The 19,454-nt window shown below is 40.4% G+C and overlaps 1 protein-coding gene across 2 annotated transcripts in view; it reads left to right on the forward strand.

The window, feature by feature from the left end:
* The window catches only part of LOC124781892, a 163,346-nt gene that overhangs the window by 20,296 nt on the left and 123,596 nt on the right, over window positions 1-19,454 (forward strand). For both annotated transcript variants that reach the window (XM_047253897.1, XM_047253898.1), the window contains exons 3-4: window positions 6,919-7,444; window positions 12,352-12,512. In XM_047253897.1, the coding sequence (XP_047109853.1) occupies window positions 6,919-7,444; window positions 12,352-12,512 (687 nt within the window). The remainder of the gene's footprint in view (window positions 1-6,918; window positions 7,445-12,351; window positions 12,513-19,454) is intronic.

The following is a 19,454-nucleotide window of genomic DNA, read 5'->3' on the forward strand; positions in this document are numbered from 1 at the left end:
ACTGTTATATTAGAACCCTGGAAGCTGGGGCCTCTGCTATAGGAGCCGGGAGGTGGCAAACCCCAGAATGAGTTTGGGCTGGTTGACGGGGCCAGTGTAGGTGTGAGTTTACTCGAATCATGAGCAGAGGAAGAAGGCTGGGGGTGGCCAGAGAGCGTGGTCTCTTCAACGGAGGGTGAGGTAGGGAAAAACTCGACACAAGCAGGTTTAACCCCGTTGAGGGAGACAGTAGTTACTGAGCCCTTAATTACGATGTCCATTGCGTTACTGGTTCATTTGAAAACTCTGTACGGACCTGTGTAAGGGGGCTGTAACGGGGCTTTTACAGTGTCATCGTGTAGGGATACAAATTTGCAAGTGTCGAGCACCTTGGGAACATATGTGTGCGGCAGAGTGTGGCTGGAAGGGGGCGGGGGTTGAAACTTGTTACAGTGTAACCTCACCCATTCTACCAAGGACGGCAGTTCGGACTGTTTGGCGACTGGAGTAGGAGCAACAAGTTCGCCTGGCAGTGTAAGGGACTGGCCGTAGACGAACTCGGCCACTGAGCCTTTAAGGTCTTCCTTGAAAGTGGTCTGCAAACCGAGTAAGACAAATGACAGGGCTTCCGTCCAAAGGAGGCCATGCAACATAGGGCTGTCTTAAGCGTCCTATGCCAATGTTCCATGAGGCCGTTGCTTTGGGGGTGGTATGCTTTTGAATGAATTTTCTTGATGCCGTGCAGCCTACGTAGTTCAGAAAACAAGGCAGACTCAAATTGATGGCCTTGGTCGGTCGTCAAGTAAACAGGGCAGCCAAAGTTTGAAATCCAAGTGTCTACGAAGGATCGTGTCACTGATTGGGATGTAATATTGGGTAGCGGGGCAGCTTCCAGCCAATGAGAGGTTCTGTCTAAAATAGATAGCACGTATCTGTAACTCTCGGAGTGGGTGAGGGGGCCCACCAAGTCGATATGAACATGCTGGAAGTGACTGGGAGGAGCGGTGAAACTGCCTGGTGGGGGCAATGTGTACCGCGAAACTTTATTTTGTTGGCACAGAATGCAGGCACAGGCCCAGGCTTGGCAGTCACGATGCATGTCGCACCAGACAAAATGCTCTGAAATAAGTCTGGTAGAGGCTCTCACACCTGGATAACCTAGGTGGTGTAATTTGTTGAACACTTGTCTCTGTAGAGGTTTGGGTATGAAGGGACGCAGCGTACCAGTTGATTCGTCACACCAAACCTCGCCTAAGACACCAGAAAGGTGGATCGCACAGGTTTGAGTGACGAACTGTGATTGGAAATAAGGTCCATAGTGTCCGTGTCGGCAGACTGCAGCTGAGGCAAGTTAGAGAGGTCTATCAGAATTGTGAGAGCACCGACATGAGACAAAAAATCTGCGACCACATTATCTGCACCCTTGATGTAGCATATGTCAGAGGTAAATTGCAATATAAAGTCCAAATGACGGAAGTGTCTAGGTGGAGGGTCAGTCGGAGGGTTCTTTACAGCGGCAACCAAAGGTTTATGGTCAGTTAAAATGTAGAAGTCCCTACCCTCAACCTCGGCGCGAAAGTGTTTCACAGCCTCATAAACTGCCAAGAGCTCCCTATCAAAGGCTGAGTACTTTTCTTGGGCTCCGTTGAGCTTCTTAGAAAAGAAGTATCACTGGCATCCACAATAATAAAAAATGTAGTGTCCAGATGCGGGTGGGCGACAGTCACAGCGTTTGCTAGTAGGTGCTTCAGTTTGTCAAAAGCTTTTTCCATGGCAGGAAGCCCAGCACGGAGCAAAGCGGGACAGGTTGTTGCGGCAGAAGGTCAAAGTGGTCACGGAGGTTGCTCGACAGGTTATTATGCGATTGGTCCTCTACATCTGCAGCAAAATTGTCCATCACAGAGTCACTGATGAGCTTGGTGGAACCTGATGCGCTCAAATTACTGCACTGATGAACACTCGGAGTAACAGGCTGGAGAATGTTATTCACGTAGTGTGCAACCGGCACGGAGTGAGACACACGTGGAGCTTGCACGTTCAAAAAGGCTTCCTGTTGTGGCACATTATGAAAACTATGCTCCCCACTATTTACAGTACTTGCATTTAAGTTCGGTATCAGTGTGTAGTGGTTTCTTGCACTGCTGTGCGGCAAAAACTGGAGCACTTTGGGGCTAACAAAGCCGGAGTCGGAGACCGCTGGTGTTATGTTCAAAACCACTGCACCTGACGAGGTCCCTGGGTTCTCGAGGCTATAGGACTGCGGAAATTCGCATCGGGCACCGACTACAGCTGACGTGCTTGAATTTAGTTGCTGTTGCTGGTGAAAACTGGGCAGCGGCGGCATGTTGTAGAAGGCCATAGTGTAGTGGACATAGGTCCACGCAGAATGTGGAAGCCGGCGCGGTAGTCACTTTGTACTCGGTTTAACGGATTGTTCAAACTTCGGGGTCACCACTGAAGGAGATATCAAGGTGGTAAGGTAATGATCACGGTTCTCTCTTCTAATCATCAATACTTTTATTACACGACAAACGTACAGTTCTAAGGCTAGGTTGGAACTGAGGTTCCAGGAGTATACAAAACAAAGATCAACTCGAAGACATAATACACATATGATGTTCTGGCCTATCAATCCATGGATCGACGCCACACATTTATTGTTTTCCATGGATCCCTTGGCGAGGAGTCTCAGATATATGGATATTGTACAATTCTAATGCAGACAGAGTTATGAGCTATAATCCTTGTGAAGATATTCATCATTGATGGAGTAGGAGTTGGCCAACAGGAAGTTCTTTAATTCACTCGGAAACCAATCTTTATCACTTACAAAACCTTTGATATGCTCTTGTGAGTTATTGTATATATGAGTACCCATGTATTTGACTCCTTTTTGTACTAATGTTAAGATTTTATAGTCCTTATGCAGATTGTTTTTGGTTCTGGATTTATAATCATGTTTTGCACTATTTTGTGTAAAAAGAGACATGTTGGAAATGACAAAGGACATCAATGAGTATATGTACTGAGAAGTAGTAGTTAGAATACCAATTTCTTAAAGAGGTCTCTGCGTGATGATCTAGGATTGACACCAGATATAATTTTAATGATTCGTTTCTGAATTTTGAAAAGGTTCTCTTTGTGAGAGGAGTTTCCCCAAAAGATGATTCCATAACTAGTGAATGGAAGTAGGCGGAATAAACTAACTTCATAATTTTTAAATCACCTATTTCTGCTATAATGCATACTGCAAATGTAGCTGAATTAAGGCGTTTGATTAAGAGTGTGAGTTTTCCAATTTAGGTTGTGGTCAATATATAGCCCTAAAAATTTGATACTGTCAACAGCTTTAATTTCACTGTTTGAATACATTATACTTATAAGGTCAGGTATTCTTTGTGAGGTACTAAACTGTATGTTCTGAGTCTTGTCAAACTTCAGTGACAATCCATTTGCTGTGAACCACCCATTGATACTTACAAATATTTCATTAGATGATTGCTCAGGGAGATCACAGGTACTGTTCTTTATACCAATACTTGTATCATCTGCAAATAAGACAAAATTTGCATTTTGTGACACTGCATATAGAAGGTCATTAATTTATAATAGGAACAACAAGGGGCCTAAAATAAAACCCTGGGGCATCCCTTGCCTGATGGTTTCATATTCTGAATGACTTGTTATGTGGTAAGCCTGATACAGACACATACTGTTTTCTATTAAAAAGATAGGATGAGAACCATGAGCCTGCTACTCCTGTTATCCCATAATGTTTCAACTTTTGTATAAGGACATCATGCTTAACACAATCAAAAGCTTTAGCCAGATCACGGAATATGCCAAGTGGTATGGTAAAAACTTTTGATTTATTGATTCTAATATATCATTTGTAAAAGTGAATATAACTTAATCAGTTGACAATCCTTTCTGAAATACAAACTAATTGTGAATGAGAATATTTTTCTGTACTAAGTGTTTATAAAGGCTAGTGTACATAACCCTTTCAAACACTTTTGAAAATATTGCCAATAATGAAATGGGGCGGAAGTTTTCCACTGATGATTTGTCTCCTTTTTTGTGTAATGGTTTGACAGTCTGACTATCTCGAAAAGTAGCACTGTGAAGGGATTCATTACGTAAGTAACTCAGTATGTCACAAAGTTCTGAGCAGCAACATTTAATTATGGTTGTGCTGATTTCATCAGAACCACTGGAACATTTGTTTTTAAGAGAGCTAATAATATTAGAAATTTCTTTTGGTGAGGTAGGATATAGTTGAATTTTGTTATACTTCTGTGGAAATGCATTTTTTAATATTTTAAGCTGTCTTCTGAGGAACCATGCAAACCTAAGTTGTCTGCTACTGAAAGGAAAAAAGTTGTTGAAAGTGTCTGCAATTTTGGAGGTATCTCTAATCAACTCATTATTTACATTTAACATAATTTCTTCATTTGCCTGATGGTTTTTTCTGTTTCACTTTTTACTATGTTCCATATTGTTTTTATCTTGTTATTAGAGGCATTTATTTTTTTCTTGAAAGTAAATACATTTTGAGGTCTGATTACTTTGTTTAGAATTTTACAAAATAATTTGTTATGTGATTTAGCTCTGTAGTTTTTGCTTGACATTAAGTACAGTCTTCTTTTTGTTTTGCGATATAATTTTATTCCATTTGTAATCCAAGGTTTTGAAACATTTAATCTATTTGCTTTGATTACTATCTTAGGGCAGCAGTTTTCAATGTGACCTATGACTGTATTAGAAAAACAGTTATATTTTTCATTTTCCCAGGTAAATTGTATACATCTTTCCAGTCTGTATTCCTCAAACAGTTTTTTATACCTTCAATTCCTGTTTCATTTATTATTCGTATAGTTACCCACTTCCTGTTATTAGTTGAATCAGACCCTACTATATTAAATGTAAGCAACTGGGCATCATGATTTGAAAGGCCATTAAATACTGGATTTATACTATGATTTGCTAGTGTGGCAGTATCTATGAAAATGTTATCAATAGCAGTGCTGCTCGTACCCATAAGCCTGGTTGGAAACTGTACTAATGGAATGAGATCAAAAGAAGTGGTAAGAGACTCTAGTATGGATCCTGAGTGACTATCCTCCAGAAAATTTAAATTAAAATCTCCACTTAGTATGAGTTCATTATTTTTAGGAGTTAAGAAATTTAATACTGCGTCAAGCTGTTTAGTGAATAGCTGGAAATTACCAGTTGGAGCCCTGTATATTATGACTATAATTATTTTTCTTGTGCGTATTTCTACTTGTGTGGCACATGCTTGGAAATGCTGATCACTACAGTATTTAAGAATGTCAGTCTTTTTATAATTGTGACACTTTCTAATGTAAGTGGCAACTCCTTCTTTCTCCATCTCTTTTCTAAAGTACTTTGAAGCTAAGGTATACCCTTCCATATTAAGAATTTCAGTTTCATTACCTAAATGATGTTCAGAAATACAAATAATATCAACAGGATTTGTAGACTGTAGCTCATCTAAACAGATCTGAAATTCATTAATTTTGTTTTTTAAACCTCTGATATTTTGATGTAGTAAATTTACTGTTACTTTTTTTGTCTTCACACGTATTATGCTTAACATTTTCAGATACATGTTGTTTCAGTATTGAATGTGTATATAATGAGATTAACCTAAAAAAGAACTACTTCCTTGAGTTGCAGTGTCCCCCCTTAAAGAATTTGCTATTAACCTAACCAGTATATCCTTCCCTATTCTATTGAGATGCAGGCCATAAAAAGTAAAGCCCCACCTACCAATAGTGTCAACAGGAACTAAATCAATCCCTGACCCAGCACAAGCTCGAAACAGTTGATCCAAATCCATATTGACCCTCTTCACAGAGCTGTTCAACTGGTGTCGATCGCACCACTTGAAAAGAGGCACAAACTCAACTTTGGTGTGGTTAGTTGCTGATGCTATTTTTACCAGGTCACTCTCAATGCTGTAGCCCTGATCCCTATCAATACTGTTCTCTGTTCCACCCACTATTACAACATGATCCTCCTTGGTGAAACCTTTACACAAAAATCTTATACCCTCCATCACTTGGCTGAGAGATGCACTAGACTTGAAAATGTTTGTGACCTGGTAGCTGTCAACTAATTTTCCCTGCTGAAGTTGTCCCACACCTCTTCCATGACTGCTACCTAACAGCAGAATTTTCTTCCTACTTTTTCTGAAGCAACAGGCTTCCTAACTGAATTCTGCCATGCATCAGCTACACCTACATCTACATGAGGCTCTTCATTACTTAACTGTGGCAGCAGGGCAAATCTACTTTTTGTGCCAACAATGAAACTGTTACATATATGTGAGAACAACACTTTTTATCACTTCAATATTCTGTATAATACTACATCCAAAGCAGCCAAACTGAATTTCCTTACGTGGTTTATCTTCACGTCCAGTTCACATCAATTTTCTGTGTGTATGGACACCAAAACACTGTACATATGAAGCTTTATTACCAATAATCTAAATATAGTTAATTAGAAACTGGTGCTTAAATATAAAGTCTAACATAGTAGTCAGCTGAATTATAGATGAGTGGTGTAGTTTGTCTATGACGTATCTTTCTCTTCTGACTGATAATTGTGTAAATGTAGCAGTGTCAGTGAAATAGTTCTGGCACCATTTTCCACTTGTTGCAAGCCAGCTGCCTGTGTAAAGAACTCATGACACATTCTTTATCTTGAAATATTTGGTATAGGGTCCCATACCATCTTGTTAATTGTGACACTAAAGTCTGAGGCATCCTGTGAAATTCTCTGTTATGGTTCATGGCAGCAAAAGGAGAATTACAGCTGGAAATTTGGGTGATAAAATGGTCTCAATTTAATAATTGTGACAAAAGAGAAAAACAAGCAACTACATAACAGTACGCATATGTTTTGTTGTAGCTCATCACATTACGGGCGTGGAGTTCGCGGCCACTGCTACGGCAATCGTCGAGTGCGGAACGTGCCACTTCCATGTTCCCGGCTACGTAATTTGACAGAAGTGAATGTGAATATTCATGGAGGTGACAAAACAGTTGTGCCACACAAACAGCACCGTGATGACCTGAATGAACAATTGTACGAAAAGGGTGCCGAAGCCTGTGCGCTGTTGTCTGCAATCACAGCTGTTCGAAGAACAATTGGTGGGGCTGCTTCGGCAGCTCCGGGTGTAACTACCGGTGGCGGGGTATCTCCCACTGGCATGCCGGCACTCCCAGCACCACCTGTCTTACCCGCGCTGCCAGCACCACAAGTACTTCCTGCACTGATGGCAGCACCGTGGCCCAGCCCTGCAGCTACGGAGTCTCCCCGTAGCACGCCGGCACTCCCAGCACCACCTGTCTTACCCGCACTGCCAGCACCACAAGTACTTCCTGCGCTGATGGCAGCACCGTGGCCCAGCACTGAAGCTACTTCGGTCAGCCAGGTGGGAATGATATCTTGTGCCTAACCAGATACATGTTTTTAAAGTGGTCATTTTTCATATATCTGTAGTAATTATAATTCCTTAATCCTTGGAGTCGACCAGAAATGAAAAACTGATTTTCACCAAATTCTATTGCAATTATCGTATCAGATTTGTTGTTCGTGTCCATTTATGTGAATGATACACTACATCTCCTCAGCCTCTCATTATGCCTGAAGCATTGTGAAAAATAAACACTGCACACTCTCATTGTAAAACAGTCTACATAAACAGCTGCAGGCTTGTGATTGTGAGTTTAATATTTTATCTAATTACTGTTTTAAGTATACTCACAAAAATGGCCAGCCCAGAAGATAATGTGTTGGAGATGAGACACTTTTAATATCTCTAAGGATTCATGATCATATATGTATCTCTAATGTAATTTTTGATTATTTTAATAGTAAAGCTACTTTCAAATGCAGGCGAAGGCAGCGCGGTGAGGGGGTCTACTGATCTACTCTCCAGAAAAAAAGAATTATAATTTTTACAAACTGAGTTTGCATGCTACCCACCATATAAGCAGGTGTATTAATTCACTACCAGTTTGAAGGAAGCCAAACATGTAATGCATTCTGGCTAGTAGCATGTGTACTCAGAGCCATTTATTGTTAACCTCAAAAATATTTACTGTTACTCTTCTTGCAATTGAAAATACCAGATAACTCTGTTTTTTGGAAGCTTCCAGTAGTGTTGTATAGTCTATTCACAATATCTTTTCTCATGTTCCTAGCTGGTCAAAAGTACCAAAAGCAGAAATACACAGAGTATTTGCATGTATTTGAACTTTACCTGCCAGACAGCAAAATATGTTCAAATCTCATACAAACTTCAATGAACAAGTTAAAATACTAATATGTAACACATGCCTAATATGAAGTTGTAGTACTGGTGTGTTTAGTTATTAATAATTTCATTTCAGAAATTTTGTCTTCCATTTTGTAATAAGATACCTTACTGCCTTCAATCCTCCCATAGGGAGAAAGAAACATCAAATCTAATGCTGGTAATTCCTTATAACGTTTATGTCCATATGCCTCTCTCAAATATTTTTCAAATACTTGTTTCTGATATTTTTAATCAGTGTTACTGATTTTTCATGGTGGTCTTCTGTTCTGCACAATACTAAATTATTTATCTTCCTGTCATCAGACAGTGTGGAAGCTCTGTAAATTCACTCTGTGGAATGAAAAAATTCATTTATAACCACATTGTACGTCATACGGTAGTGTTTCTAGTACACCTTAGTACCATACTTCCACATGCTGCTGAAATCAAACCAGAGTATGTCATAATTTTCCTAGAATATTTCTCCGTCAACATGTTTTTGGATCCCTACATTGATATCACCAGGAAATACTGACCGATAACATACTGAAGATATAAATTGTCTAACAGTGGACTCAGAATCCCCCAGTGGTGGATTATGCACATTCACAACACACATTCTTAACTAAGAAAATTTTTCAGCTTGCTGATCTTGGCAAGAATTTGTATGGTTTCTGCTTTTGTATGCATGTGGCAATTTCCCCTTCCATATTTGCCCTTCATGAGGAAAACACCAGTACATAACTATTCATACATCCCTGAAGGCGCAATATTTTCTATTTTTGATCATTATTTTATTTTAATTTCATATACAATTCAAAATCAAATTAGGACAAATAGAGAGAAAGTCTGGTAAACTTTCTGCCTCCTGTCAGTCAAATTAGTGTTTGGCACGAGTAACGGGAGAGAGAACATTGCTGGATGAAACAACTGTAGAATGGAACCTTTGTGAGGATAAAGTGAAATTCAACCAGTCAGTTGCAGAAATGAAATGTTTATTCAAACCCTTGACTTACGTTTTGACATCTTTAAAAACATCTTTCTCAGAAGGATCAATGGTTACACACCTCAATAGTGAGTAGTAGTAGTAGTAGTAGTAGTAGTAGCTTTATTCATCCGTAGATCTCTTTTTACAAGGATATACGACATGTCAAAGTATTTACAAGTTTAGACCAATTTAAAATAAGCTAATTTGTATACACATACACTTAAACACTTCTAGTTAGAGATAATCATTAGATTTACTCCTGGTATACAATACTTTTTTTTTTACAAGTAACTTATTACATAACGTAATGCCACACTGTTACACACACACACACACACACACACACACACACACACACACAATGGTGTTCTCTGGGCCATTTTCTGTACTGCAATTTCCCTTTTCCGTTTTGCTATCCTGAAAAACTGAATCAGCATCCCTCTATAATGATTGTGATGAGCTCAGAAAGAGGAAGACATTTATTTATTTATTTATTGTTAGTATTGTGCTATGCATATCTTGGGTGTAAGTTTTTCTGGGGAAGGAAAAAAAAAGTGTGAATGTGTCATGTGGAATGTTGGACGTTTTATAATCATTATTTATTTGTATAACTTTTTTTAAGAAAACCCCTACTCTGTTTTGTCTAAGTAATCTTTCAATGTATAAAATGTATTGCATAACAGGTACTTTTCAGCTGCCTTTTTAAATAAGTGCATTTTTGCAATTTCTTTAATCTCTTTTGATAATTAGGATTACATACATGTTAAAAAACAGGTACAAGGAGAAAGTGAAAAATAACTCACTACCATACAAGTTATCCACATTAACTAGTTACATTGCCACTAGTTATGTAACCATGTACTGGTCATATAACCAGTAAGTGTAAATAACTATTTGTATTGTAGTGAGTTATTTTTCACTTTTTCTGTATAGCTGTATTTTAACGAGCATATAATTTTAGCTACTGTAGCTATCCATTAAGCCTTATGAAGAACACTTAAAAAAAAAAGTCAAAACCTACATTAAGGGGTTTGAATAAACCATTCGTTTCTGCAACTGAATGGTTGTATTTCACTCTATCCTTGCAAAGTTCTAAATAGTTACTGTGTAGAGAAGAAAGAATAATAGTAGTTATGAACTGTGTATAAGTTGTCAAAGAAAGTAAAATTTACTCCATACCTCGAGCCAGAGTATATGAAAGTGTCAGCAAAGTAGTTATAACTAATAATGAGATGAAGCTTAAACTCAGACTCCATGGCATCAGTACTGAACTTTCTCTTTATTAGCATCTTGTATTTAATATTTGTACGAGGTGTGTTCAAAAAATTCTGGAACTTTGTCTACAAAATTTTTCTTAACTTACTTGTTACTTATTGTGCATTGTCTCCCTCAAAACACTCTTCTCCACAATTGATACACCACTCCCAATGGTGTTTTCACTTCTGGAAGCAGTCTTGGTATGCCTCTTGCTGGATCGTATGAAGCACCGTCTGTGAATTTTCTTTGATCTCATCTTTTGTTGCAAATCTTCATCCTTTCAACAGGGTTTTCAACTTGGGAAATAAAAAAAGAGCCCACAGAGGCCAGGTCTGGAGGGTACGGAGGATGAGGCAGCACAGTCTTTTGTGCAATAGTTGCACATCAACAGGAATGAATGTTTGGATGCGTTATTGTGATACAAGAGCCATGAATTGTCTTGTGACATTCAGGCCATTTCCTTCTCATATTTTCTCACAGGCGTTGCAACACATCCTGACAGTGCCATGGATTAACAGTTTCTCCCTGTGGCATGAATTCATGATGAACTAATCCTTCAAAGTTAAAGAAGGGTATCAGCATGGGTTGAACATTTTATCTCACCTGATGAGCTTTTTTTGGTCTTGGAGAATCTTCCCCAGCCCATTGTGAAGACTGAACCTTGGTCTCAACATCATAACCACAGATCCACATCTCATCACCAGTTATGACTCTTATGGAACATCTCATTCTCATTTGCGTGATCCAAAAGCTCTTCATGGATTGCACAGTGAAGGTCTTTCTGGTCTTGACTGATGAGCCATGGGATGAACTTGACGGCAACACAATGGATTCCAAAACACTGTGTCAGGATTTTATGACGTGATCCAACTGAAATGCCATATCCTTCTGCAATCTCTCGTACAGTCACTCTTTGATTGGCCTGCACAATTTCGTTGATGTTCCTGACATGAACATTGTCAGTAGATGTCGAAGGGCACACTGAACAAGGGTCTTCTTTAACTTCCATCCAGCCATTTTTAAACCATGTGAACCATTTGTAACACTGAGTATGGCTTAAGCACTCACCACTGTAGGCTTCATGCATTATTTGGTGAGTCTCTGTAAAGGTTTTCTTGAGTTTCACACAAAAATGAATGCAGAGGTGTTGCCCCTCTAACTCTGCCATCCTGAAGTTCGTAAACTGTGTGACACAATGTTCTGCTCAATGCAACACTACACAATAACTAATAGACTACAAGAATGAAACTTCTGGCAGTTACACATTAAGCACAGCCTTGTGCAGGGATGCCAACCACATTGTGCTCTAACACACCATTGGTGCAAAATTATGAATATTCTGGAATTTTTTGTACAGACCTCATATACATCTAGTTTCTTAATTGATGATTTATGTGTATCAAGACCTAAAGCTCATACATTTATAAGTATCAAATGAACAAAAATGAATTTAAAATGGTGATACAATACTGTGTACAATTTTCTGGTTTGTGCTGATGTTGGGTCTCCATGGTAATGCAAAGCATTCAAAATATATTGCCGTAGTGTCTCATGAACAAAACATCTCATGAACATAAAACCATTTTAGTTTATTTTCATAGATGTTCCATAGGGAAGCTTAATGTTTGATTCATATCATCTGATAATAAGTATCTGGTATTGGAGGACAGTTATTATCACAGAAAAATATTTTGCCCAAATGTTTAGTTATCAGCTGTTTTCCTCTTAATGGTGACTTTAGGATTTGAATTATAATACATAGCCACAAGTGAAATTTACTTTTTGGTTTCTGCAGGACAATGAAGAAGACAATACAAAGGAGAGACTGTGCCATCACCCAAGAAAGGCCACAGATGTTAGTGATCAGCTAACAGTGCCTTTTACTAGTCCTGTCATCCAAAAGGATGACACAACAACAGCAGCAGCAACATCCCAGTTCAAAGAGTTTTTTAGACTGTAAGTATACTGAATAAATAAGAACTGATCTGAAGCAAAACATTTTTGAACATTTATAGGAAATTAAACCATTTAAAGTTATGAGCAGTTCAGTTAACAACAACTAGTACCTTGTCTGCCTTCATCAAGTACTGACTTGTATTACATGGAAAGCCACCTGAAAAATAGAGAAGTTGCACTGACCTATGACACAGAATAACTACAGGCAAATTATGAAAATTGATTATGCCAGCTCAACACTATTCCAAATGTGCTCCCTAGGTATGAGGATTCTTGAAATCAAAGTCAGCCTGCCTCTAGACTGTTAACAAAACCACATTATAATACTGAATGTTTAGGTCTCCCTTTATGAAGTTATCAAATAGGTGTCACTGATCTGCTGTTAGCCTCTCCTCTCACTTAGCAGTCAGGGGCAATGCCAGAAATATGAACAGTGTGTTCTTATAGAACACATGCTATTATGCTGCCACTTGCTTGTATTGGTGAATAACATATTTTATCAAGTCAGGTAATTTCCATGCAAGATCCGATTATGCTGAACCTCTGTTCCTAAATCTGTACTAATCTCTGTAAACTGTGAATGCAGTCAACAAACACTATCATGTGGAATGTTCAGTCTTGTATGCAATGGTAAGGAGACAGTTTTGAATAGTAAGGCTAAACATATATTGCTGTCTGGCACGACTATTGTGATAATGAATCAAGCTAACCAATAACAACACCTGTAGTTTGCTTGTTGACCACAATCATCATCAGACGCTAATGGCAATACCTTGCTGATGTAGCCATCCTTCTCTGTCTCTTGCCATCTTGTGTTTGGTTGTAGTTGCTACAGTTCATTTTGCTGATAGAACTTTGTAATACAGATGTTTTTGGCCTGTCTCTTGATTTTTCCCTCCAATTTGTTTCCTATGGAGCTTTTATATCAAATTGGTGTACAGTTAATTTAATTTTTCTTTTTAGTATCATATTATTTCCATAGTTTCTGACTTAAAAAAATACAATGGTCTCTTGAAATGGATTAGTCTTTCATCAGGACTCAACATTATCTCTGTGATAAAATGGGTTGAAACCTTGTGAGGCAACCATCCTGGGTGCACCTCTCACTCATACAGAAGGTGCAGGTTGAAATGATTTTATAGTCATGTGCCATATTCGACAGCTCCATTCACTTCCACTATGTGATCAAGTATCTGGACACCTGGCTGAAAATGACTTACAAGTCCATTGGTAATGCTGGAAAAAGGTTTTTTGAGGAATGGCCATTCTTCATGGAGTGAGGCCTGGCACGAAGTCGGCATTCCAAAATATCCAAAAGGTGTTCTATAGGATTCAGGTCAGGACTCTGTGAAGGCCAGTCAATTACAAGGATGTTATTGTCATGTAACCACTCCGCCACAGGCTGTGCATTATGAACAGCTGCTCGATCATGTTGAAAGACACAAACGCCATCTCTGAATTGCTCTTCAACAGTACAAAGCAAGAAGGTGCTTAAAACATCAATGTAGGCCTGTGCTGTGATACTGCCATACAAAACAACAAGGGGTGCAAGCTCCCTCCATGAAAAACACGACGACACCATAACACCACTGGCTCCGTATTTTACTGTTGGCACTACACACGCTGGCACATGACGTTCACTGGGCATTCGCCATACCCACACCTCACCGTCAGATTGCCACATTGTGTACTGTGATTCATCACTCCACACAACACTTTTGCACTATTCAGTTGTCAGTGTTTATGCTTCTTACACCAAGCGAGGCATCGTTTGGCATTTACCGGGATGATGTGTGGCTTATGAGCAGTTGCTCGACCATGAAATCCAATTTTTCTCACCTACCGCCTGTCATAGTACTTGCACTGGATCCTGATGCAGTTTGGAATTCCTGTGTGATGGTCTGGATAGATGTCTGCCTATCACACATTACAGCCCTCTTCAACTGTTGGCGGTCTCTATCAGTCAACAGACGAGGTCGACCTGTACGCTTTTGTGCTGTATGTGTCCCTTCACATTTCCACTTCACTATCACTTTGGAAATAGTGAACCTAGAGATGTTTAGGAGTGTGGAAATCTCGTGTACAGATGTATGACACAAGTGACACCCAATGCCTGATCACGTTCGAAGTCTGTGAGTTCCGTGGAGCACCCCATTCTGCTCTCTCATGATGTCTAATGACTACTGAGGTTGCTAATATGAAGTACCTGGCTATAGGTGGCAGCACAATACACCTAACATGAAAAACGTATTTTTTTTTGGGAGGGGGGGGGGGGGGGGTCCAGATACTTTTGATCACATAGTGTATGTGACAAGAACCACTTTATTTTTAAGCTTGGAAGTTGTTAAACTCAAATGATATTGGTATTTCCATGTATTTTAAAGCTGACAACATTCTACATTACTTTACTACATTTGAATTACTGCAATATGGAGTATATATGAGAACCTGCTGAGTTTGGGAAGTTTTTGTCATTGAACTGGTGTCAGCACTACTGCTCATAATGTTCAGCTGGTATCCAAATATGCAAGCTTTCAGTTTGTGTACTGCTATTTCGTAGTGTACTTAATTCATTACACAGTCTTCTGTGTGGAATTGTTTACAAAGTTGCATATGTGTCTCTCTGCCTGAGGAGAAACTCCAAACATTTAGCTCTAGGCAGGATCATGTACGAGGGCAGTTCAATAAGTAATGCAACACATTTTTTTTTCTGAAACAGGGGTTGTTTTATTCAGCATTGAAATACACCAGGTTATTCCCCAATCTTTTAGCTACACAACACTATTTTTCAATGTAATCTCCATTCAATGCTACGGCCTTACGCCACCTTGAAATGAGGGCCTGTATGCCTGCACGGTACCATTCCACTGGTCGATGTCGGAGCCAACGTCGTACTGCATCAATAACTTCTTCATCATCCGCGTAGTGCCTCCCACGGATTGCGTCCTTCATTGGGCCAAACATATGGAAATCCGACGGTGCGAGATCGGGGCTGTAGGGTGCATGAGGAAGAACAGTCCACTGAAGTTTTGTGAGCTCCTCTCGGGTGCGAAGACTTGTGTGAGGTCTTGCGTTGTCATGAAGAAGGAGAAGTTTGTTCAGATTTTTGTGCCTATGAACACGCTGAAGTCGTTTCTACAATTTCTGAAGAGTAGCACAATACACTTCAGAGTTGATCATTTGACCATGGGGAAGGACATCGAACAGAATAACCCCTTCAGCATCCCAGAAGACTGTAACCATGACTTTACCGGCTGAGGGTATGGCTTTAAACTTTTTCTTGGTAGGGGAGTGGGTGTGGCGCCACTCCATTGACTGCCATTTTGTTTCAGGTTCGAAGTGATGAACCCATGTTTCATCACCTGTAACAATCTTTGACAAGAAATCGTCACCCTCAGCCACATGACGAGCAAGCAATTCCGCACAGATGGTTCTCCTTTGCTCTTTATGGTGTTCGGTTAGACAATGAGGGACCCAGCGGGAACAAACCTTTGAATATCCCAACTGGTGAACAATTGTGACAGCACTACCAACAGAGATGTCAAGTTGAGCACTGAGTTGTTTGATGGTGATCCGTCGATCATCTCGAACGAGTGTGTTCACACGCTCCGCCATTGCAGGAGTCACAGCTGTGCACGGCCGGCCCGCACGCGGGAGATCAGACAGTCTTGCTTGACCTTGCGGCGATGATGACACACGCTTTGCCCAATGACTCACCATGCTTTTGTCCACTGCCAGATCACCGTAGACATTCTGCAAGCGCCTATGAATATCTGAGATGCCCTGGTTTTCCGCCAAAAGAAACTCGATCACTGCCCGTTGTTTGCAACGCACATCCATTACAGACGCCATTTTAACAGCTCCTTACAGCGCTGCCACCTGTCGGAAGGCAATGAAACTATACGATACGAAGCGGGAATGTTTGAAAATATTCCACAAGAAATTTCCGGTTTTTTCAACCAAAATTGGCCGAGAAAAAAATGTGTTGCATTACTTATTGAACTGCCCTCGTAGATGAATTGTTGTTCAAGTTTAGAAGAATATGTGGCCAATCACTTGACAGATATGCATCTTCAAGAACTATTCAGGAAGGATGGACCCTCCATTGTATACAGTCTCTGTAAAGAAACTTTCAAAGAGCAGTGACTACTGCAAATAGGTGTTAAACAAAAGCAAAGTTCCAATTTTGGAGTATCTGAATGTACTGAGGGGACAAAAAACATGTATCCACTGTTTAAAAGTCCATAACTTGGAAACTAATTGACGGAGCTGTCTCATTTTTGGTGAAAGTGTAACTTAAAGTCCAACTTAAAGGTATCACTGTAGGTGTTCAAAATTGTCACCATTAAAATCCACACACAAATGATGCCACTGAACTGCAGCACGAACTGCTGACTGCAAGAACTGCAGCACAAACTACTGACTGCAACGTGTTCAGTTGGATATTTGCACATGAATGTACGATGGATTCTCAAAGTTCAACCTATGTGTGTGGCTTTTGTTGATAAACAATGTCCTTTAGTGTTCCCCACAGGTAAAAGTCCAGAAGAGTAAGGTCTGGGGAATGTGGTGTATACTCCACAGCACCTCTATGGCCTATCCATCTTCCTGGTAGATTTTTGTTGAGATACGCCCTAACATGATTTTGGTAGTGGGCTGGGGCACCATCTTGTTGAAAGTAAACTCTTCTGTCTCCATACAAGTCTCGGATGGCAGGTAAAATGGATGTCTGAAGCTTCTGAAGGTACACCTCACCTGTAACTGTGCCATCAAAGAAGAATGGCCCAATCAAGCACCGGTAAGACAACCCACACCACACGTCTACTCCTGGCAAATTCACGGCTTTGTCTACACGGATGTTCAGATTTTCGGCGGCCCAGTAGATGCAATTGTGGCGATTTACTGTACCATAGCGTTTGAACTGTGGCTCATCAGACCACACAATCACCTCTGCAAACTGTTCATCATTCCGCACCATGTTAGTAAACCACTCACAATACTCCATTCTACGATCCGGGCCGTCCTCTTCATTGCATGTAGTAATCGTGGGATGTAGCACTTCCACTTTGCTGTCTTCGAAAATCACCGAACACTTGAGTGACTCACTCCAGTTTCACGGGCACACTGTCTCAGACTTCTGTGGTGAGCGAGTGAATTGTTGTAACACACGACGGAAGTTAGCTCGACTTGTTACTGTTACAGGTCATCCAGATTGTTGTTTGTGTACCTCTTTAACACAGCCTTCGGCTTCAAATTTGTCTCGAAAGCGACGAATCGTTAAACGTGTCGGTGGCTCTGTTTGATACTCATTTCGCCATTACCATTCAACCTCATTAATGTTTTCGTATTTAAAATACTTCAAAACTGACTTCCTTTCATCGAATGTAAGCCTTGCACCAGCCACGTTTACTCGAGTAACTAGGTGCAACTAAGAACAAAACACTGACTATCTGGTGACTGTCATCTGACAAAACAAAACAAAGCAATACAATGCTTGTATGGTGATTGCCGGAACTACAAACTATTACACTACCAAAGATGAGACAACTCCATCAATTAGTTTGCCAGTTATGGACTTTTAAACAGTGGATACATTTTTTGGACCCCTCTGTATATCAGAAGAAGAGATGCACACTGATTAGCCAGAACATTACAACCACTGACCTACTATTGATATAAACCCATCCAGGTGATAGCAGTGTCACATGGTGAGGAATGACTGCTAGTCAGACACAAGCACACTGCATGTAGCATCAGTGAGCACGCTGTCCATATGCTGAAATGAAAAGGCATGTTATCTATCTGATTCTGACTGAAGCCAGATAGTGATGGCCCAGAGGCTTGGAACGAACATTTCAGAAACTGCATGACTTGTCGGGTATTCAAGGAGTGCTGTGGTGAGTGTCTTCAACATGTGGTGAAACCACATGGGGTTGGGAGCCACCTCTCATTACAGATGTTGGACATCATAGGCTGGGCAGACTAGTAAAGCAGGACAGGTGACAAACTATGGCAAAACTAACATCAGACTTTAATGCTGGGCAGAGTACAAGTGTGTCTGAACACACAGAGCCCCAAGCACTCCTAACAATGGGCCTCCACAGCCGACGACCCTTGCACGTGCCAATGTTAGCACCATGACATCAGCAATCGTGACTGGAATGGACACATGATCATTAGCACTGGACATGGATGCAGTGGCAGAGTGTTGCATGGCCTGATGAATCCTGATACCTTCTTCATCATACCAATGGGAGGGCACAAATCTGTCATCTTCCAGGGGAACAGCTACTTGACACCTGTACTGCAGGATGGAGACAAGGTGGCAGCCACTCCATTATACTCTGGGGAACATTAACATGGGGGTCCTAGGATTCAGTGGAGCTCATGCAAGGCACAATGGTGGCCAAGGAGTATTGTACACTGGCTGCAGACCACATACACCCCTTCATGATGATCATGTTTCCTGATGACAGTGGCATGTTTCAACAAACTAATGCATCATGCTACAAGGCTGGAGTGTGATGAAGTGGTTCAAAGAGCACAGTGGTGACTTCCAGTTAATTTCCTGGCCTCCCAGCTCACCAGATCTGAACCTGATCGAACACATCAGGGATGTGATTGAATGTGGTGTCAGAGCTCATTAGGTAACTTGTGAGTGCAGATGTGGTGCCAACTTCCTCCAGTGACCAACTGAAGCATCACTGCTTCCATGCCATGATGCATTGCCACTGTTATCCATGCTAAAGTTGGACGTACCAGCTATTAGATATGTGGTCATAATATTCTGGCAGATCAGTGTACATAAAATGGAGCTGGTGTACGTGTTGTAGTACACAAGAAACTCAAATCCACTAAGATAAAAACGGAAGCTGCATTCGTAATTGTTCAGATAAGACTAAATATCAAAGATGGGTGAAAACTTATAAATGGGTTCTTCTA

The sequence above is a fragment of the Schistocerca piceifrons genome, chromosome 1, assembly GCF_021461385.2.
Source record: "Schistocerca piceifrons isolate TAMUIC-IGC-003096 chromosome 1, iqSchPice1.1, whole genome shotgun sequence".
Lineage (NCBI taxonomy): Eukaryota > Metazoa > Arthropoda > Insecta > Orthoptera > Acrididae > Schistocerca > Schistocerca piceifrons.